Source organism: Lemur catta, chromosome 16, assembly GCF_020740605.2.
Source record: "Lemur catta isolate mLemCat1 chromosome 16, mLemCat1.pri, whole genome shotgun sequence".
NCBI classification, from domain to species: domain Eukaryota; kingdom Metazoa; phylum Chordata; class Mammalia; order Primates; family Lemuridae; genus Lemur; species Lemur catta.
Window position 1 is genome coordinate 24964172 of NC_059143.1, and position 6000 is coordinate 24970171.

At 48.5% G+C, this 6000-nt stretch overlaps 1 protein-coding gene across 4 annotated transcripts in view; it reads right to left on the reverse strand.

Annotated features, from left to right (window-relative positions):
* NOL4 (nucleolar protein 4) overlaps nt 1–5618 on the reverse strand; it is a 314990-nt gene extending 309372 nt beyond the window's left edge. For 2 of the 4 annotated variants that reach the window (XM_045527469.1, XM_045527470.1), the window contains exon 1: nt 3666–5618. In XM_045527469.1, coding sequence (XP_045383425.1) covers nt 3666–3929 — 264 coding nt within the window. In that variant the 5' untranslated portion in view covers nt 3930–5618. The remainder of the gene's footprint in view (nt 1–3665) is intronic. The other 2 variants (XM_045527472.1, XM_045527471.1) reach the window with 1 other exon arrangement.
* Between the last annotated feature and the right edge of the window lie 382 nt (nt 5619–6000).

Below are 6000 nucleotides of genomic sequence, written 5' to 3' on the forward strand. Positions count from 1 at the left end.
ATTATACAATTTTGGTACTCATTACTTTTCTTGCTTGAGACTGAAAGACAAAAAACATGAGCTTACCAAATTTCCTAATATTTTATACAATGCAATGAGCTTTTAAAAAATAGGGTTTAATAAATTTTCTGATTATTTTCTAAGATTATCATTCATAATACCAAGTGGTATGATGTGTTTGGGTAATTTGAAATTATAAGTGTGATGTTTCAGCTAATTGTTGCCAGAAAACAAAATGTTAATGAAGATCGAAAGTGTCTAGAAACAAACTAAATGAGAACTATCAAAGAAGCAGAGTAACCATACTTAAACGAATTTAGTACTGATGAAAAGTTTCTTATAATCAATGCCAGACATTGGTTATACATTTTTCATAACTGTTTTAAGTCATTCATCACTTCATTCTTCTAAATTTTTGACACCTTCAATGAAAGAAATATAAATACTGGTAGTATGGAAAAAACACAGATGGGATACTCAACAAACTATATGCTCATGGTCTGCACGTGTGGGCAGGCACACAAAAGCACAGGTCCCACTCCAGACTTAAAATGGCTGAGTTGCAGGATGTTGTTGCTTGGTGACCAAACAGTATCTCCCCGATCACAGAGCAGTCTAAACATCAGTGACAGATATGTCCCCTCAGCTTTGGACCTGGCCAAGACAAATATTAAAGGGCATGTTTATCTTTTCCAGTAGTCAACATCTTTAAGTCAGCTGTCACTTGCTTGATTTTATCATCAGTTAAGTTTAGGCTTTAGCTGGGGAGAGTATTTGCAAAGCTACACCTCTTCTTTTGGGAAAATAAGATGCAGAAGCTTCTTTAACCATGAGACTGAAGGATCGTCTTATTTCAATTAAGTCTATGTAGTGTGTCTACTCTGTTCTAGTATAGCCTCCCAGGTGCTATCAGTCTCTCTTTCTTTCATTGAACTAGAACAGTTAATTAGCCTCAGCCTGTCCTCTCCCCTTTTCTCTTTCCCCTTTCGCAGTAGTAATGATGTCTAATTATCAGCAGCAGTGGGTTACTGCAACATCAAGAGCAAAGAAAGCATCTCTCACTGACAGCAAAGCCAGCTGAGAACCCTTAAGTCTCAGGTAACTTAGGATGATTCTTAGTCTACTTGAAAATATCATTCAAATACAGTATTTTATTTTGATCAATATATACCTTTGCATTAAAAGAAAATTTATTTTTTGTCTTCTTGGTGATTTCACTCCCACCATTATAAAGAAAAATCAACAAATGTTTAAGAAAAGAATTCAAAAATGTGAGAAAACACATGATAAAAGGGGATCTCTTATTTGTTTTTTAACTCATTGAAATGATGATTGGCTGTCTCTCAGAGAAGGAGGAGCCTATAATTCTATGTCAGGAGCAGTATAAAAATTTTATAAAGAGCGATAGAAGAGTTCGTAAATTCTAAACCTCTTCAATATTTCAAAACAGGCTTGAATGAAAAGCAGAGCTCTTAACTACATGGAAACTATTATCTAAGAATAACACCTGATGAATTAGATCTCCCATAAATATATGGTATTTTTCCTGAAAAGAGAAACACGTGTCATTTTATTATTACCTTAGGAGTTGTCACTCTACATTAGATGTCTTAGCAGTAATTCTTTAACCACTCTACAATAATTTTTGACTGAAAATAGGGGTATCTGAGCATATAAATGCTAGTTTGAATAACTGGCATTCATGACTACCTCTGAAGCTGTTACAGAATTTATGTTATTTAGAGTTTTTAATTAGTGTTTTAAAAGGACACATGCATTAATGCATATATTGGATGTAGCTAAACCTATACAAGTATAAACTCATTGTATCAATACACAAGTGAATCTATCTGACAATGAAAGAGAACTTAAGTTTAACGTTAAAAGGGGTGAAAAACAAACTTCTCAGCTAGCAATGTTTCTTTAAAACACATATTGTTAAAGTATACTTTAAGTAAATATATCTTAAATGACTATTTCGTTCATTCAGTTAACTTAGTACTGTCCAGAGGAAAATAAGTTCTTACGTTTTGAATTCTAATTTGTCTAACAATAAAGTAAGTTTTACATCAGGTTCATAATGTTACTCTCAATACAAATGACTCAAAGCACTCCATTCTCTATAACAGACTTCTGGCTCATCCAGATGTAAATAAATCTCAGTTCTAATTCATGCCAATCTGTCTTTATTATTTAGTAAAGCCAGACAATAATCTCACCATTGTCTTTAGCGGTGCCACATGTTAAAGGAGAAGGCTACATTTATAGATCTACCTCCTAGAAACCTAACAATAGTATACTAAAGAAAATACTACAGAACTTTTTTAATGTGTTTCCATTTCACCTTTATTTCCATTTCCCACTTTCTATATAAATTCCAGAAGAAATATACATCCTTCAAACAACAACTTCGAATTAATCTCAGGAAACCATAAACTGATTTCCAAATCTAAGGGTCCTCTAAATAATGCTCTGAAAACAAAAACCTTCATGAGCATATTTCCAATTTGATATACTTCCATTAGAGATAGAATAGCTTTCAAGACGTCTCCTTTCTTAGCATCCTCCAGGATATTGCATGGGGAAACAGTTGCCAGTACGAGAGGAAGAAAAAGGAGCAAATGCTCAAGAAACCCAAAGCGAGGCAAAAATACAAAGGATGCCAGATAGCCTCCCCCACCCCTGCTGCAGGCGAGTACCCACCGTAGCATGATGCAGAAAGGTCCTATACATCTGATCTGCAATCCTACTTGTAGCCCACAGTTCCCATCTTCTTGTAAAGAAAATCGAGGCTGCTGCCGCTCCCCAGCCCCACCGGCGTCTGCAGCGCGAAGCTGAGATCTCCTGGGCTCCCACTGCCCGCGCCTCGCAGTGCCCGGGCTAGAGCGCCGTGGCCATGAGCCTAGCGCAACCCCAGAAAGAGGAACCAATACACACCATTTGATCGCGCCCAAACCCATCTCTCTTTGTTGTTCATCTTCTAGCTGCAGCTTTATTTGTGGACGGGGGGAGTGAGGAAGGGAATGGGGGGGGCGGGGAGGAGGAATCTCCACGACCTTATCTACAATCCAAACAGTCGTTGGCAACGATCTGTGGGAGCGATCAAGGCGTTCAAACTGCCCCGCGTCTCCCGGGCGGCGGTCTAACAATAAAACCTGACAGTGTCCCGGGGAAAACCCCACATCCCCCGCCAGCGCCCCATTCGGGCTGTATGCCAATAAGGAGACACTGTACACTATCGATCGATCAGAATCGTCTGTTATCAGAGCGTGCGACTCGGGGTCTAGCCTGGCCTTTATGCGCGGTGGCGGCGGTGGGACACGCGCCAGGCGCCCAGTGAAGGACACGGGACAATGGCCCAGCCCGAGGACGTCGCACGCCGCCCGACCCGGGGAAAGAAGCTCCAGCGGCAGGTCCGGGAACCGAGAGGCGGGGAGGGCGGTCAGCTCTGGATGTGCGCTGCCGCTTTAAAATAAAGGGCCACAAAGACTCCGCGGTGGGGAAGACGCGCCTGGCTAATGCGAGTGGGGACGACTTGGGGAGGGGGTTGAGGAAGGTGGGGGCCACACGAGCCAACGGTGGCTCACGGCTCCCCCTCTCCCCCCTCCTCCCTCCCCGCCGGGCTGCTCCGGCAGACAAATAACAGAGGAAGGCGAGTCACTCACCGTGGTCTTGACAGGCACGTAGAGCACTTGCTTGGCGCCGCCGCCTCCCCCGCGGACCTCATCCGGCTGGCCCAGCTGGAAGCCCTTCGATTTGACCCAGAATTTAAATTTGGCGTTGTCCGTGGAGCTCGACTCGGAGCCATTGAGGAGCTGGACGATCCGCTCGTATTTTTTACGGGTCACCGTCTTGGTCTTGCCTGAGTCCCCGTAAGTCCTGAGGCACCAGTCCTGGAACTGGCGGTACATGTCGCGCTCGCTCTCCATGTTCCCCGCTCCCGGCCGCCGGCCGGATGCTCCCACCGCACTTCGCACCTGTTCACCCCGGGCTCATGAAAAATGCAGCCCCGGCCACGATGCGGGGACGCGAGGTCCCGGCCGCCGCCGCAGGAGGCTGCCTCGGGTGGGGGGGGGAGGAATGGGGAGAGAGAGGGGAGGAGGGTCCGTCCGGTTGGGCACCAGCAATCAATGCCCTGTGCTACCAAGTCTGGTTCATTCGTAATTGCAGCGGATGTCTAGGACGCTTTTTTCGTCCTCTTAGTGATAGGTCTCTTTAATACTGTGTGACCAGGACCATCCCAACAGCATCTGGCCCAGAGGAGCTAGGTTTTGAATAATTAAAATCCCATTCCTTGGTTTATTAAAATTCCTAATATTGAATTGGGTTGGTCCCTCGACGCCTCGCCCCCAGGCTGCGTCCGGGGCAGGGCAGGTGGAGCGCAGCGCCGCCTCCCCGCGCGCGCCCCAGAAGCTTCCCCGGGCGCTGGCCCCGCGGTCCAGAAGCAAGGGCTGTGCCTCCCCCGAAAGCGGCCGCCCGGCCGAGCTCCTGCAAGCCCCGGAGGGCACACGGGTCCCCGGGCTCTCCTTCCTCCTGGGTCCTGCTCTGCGTCGGCCTTTCCTGCGACGGGCGTTCTGGGACTAGAAAGAGAGAAAGTTCTTACCTGTCATGTTTTTAAGCTTATCAAATCCTGTTTTCAGGATTTTTTTAAAAAGCTATTTTAAAAACGGTTTAAAATGTCATTTCTTCGGATGCATTTGGAATAAATTGCAGCCCCGCATGTAGGTCCTGGGAGTTAAGTGCTGGAAATTAGCAAAGCATTCATGGAGATTTGGCCATAGTTCTACAGGGTAAACTGTAGTGCCCCAAACAGACATCCGCTCCAGGGGGACGTGGGTAAACGAAGGCAGGCCGCTGGCGGCGGGTCTCCCGGATAATGATGGGGTCCCCAGACAGGACTCTTCTGGTTTCTGCTGAACTGGGTACAAGACACAGAAGTAAGTTTATGATACAGATGCTTGAAACCCTTTGAGTGAAATTGAAATATGTAGACAGATCATTTTCCCCTTGCTTGGATACAGTTTGCAGTTCACACGGGAGGTTTCGGTTGTCTATTTTCCCCCTGCCACGTCATGGACACCCCCTCCACTGCTCAGAGTAGCCAAATATGAGTTCCCCCTGGACGATTTTTCCAAGCAAATGAAGTCAGCAGTTGCTCCATTCAGGACTTCCATCCGTCTGCTCCGGAGCTGGAAACAGGGGAGTTCCCATCCTCCTCGCGCAGCGGCTGCGGCCGCTCCTCTTTATTCTACTCTCCGCCGAGGCCCGCGCCCGTCCCGGGGGGCGGCTGTGCCAGGAAGGCTGCCCGACCCGTGCCCGGCGCCGGGCCCGCGTCGCAGCCCGCCGTCTCCCCTCGTCGTCGTCTCCCAGACGAAAGCCCCGAATGGGAACTCGGGGCGTCTGTGCCCACCGCGCAGCAGCCGGTCCCGGCACTGGCAGAACGGTCAGTGGCTCCCGCTCGGCCGGGCTGAGTGTGCGCGCGCGTGTGTGTGAGCAAGGGAGCGAGGGTGTGCGGGGCGCCGGGGGTGCGCGGTGTGTGCGCGCCTCTCCGGGAAGGTCTCGCGGCGGCTGCAGCCGGGACTGACAGCCCGGGCGGAGCGCAAGCTGCTCCACACACTAAACCTCTCGCCTCTCCCCTCACCCCCACCCCTCCCACTTCCCCCTCCTCCCCCCTCCCCTCCCCGGCCCGTTCCAAGCTCTCTGATTGGCCGATGGGACAAAAGTTTCTGTGGAGACGGCTGGGCGCTGACGTCACGGGCAGAATTGTCCCATTTAGGGATCCCGGGGGCAGTGCGCATGCTGCAGGCTGCAGGTTAGAGGCAGGAGGAGGTAGCAGCGGGCCCGCCGGCAGCCAGGTGGCAGAAAGGAGCACGCACCATCCAGGTGGGGGGACGACTCCAGCAGGGTTTCCATGGAGATTCCTCTGAGTCTAGCCTAAAAACAGCAGATCAGCTGACACCATTAGCTCAGGACCTAATTACTGCTTATTGGAGCAACAAA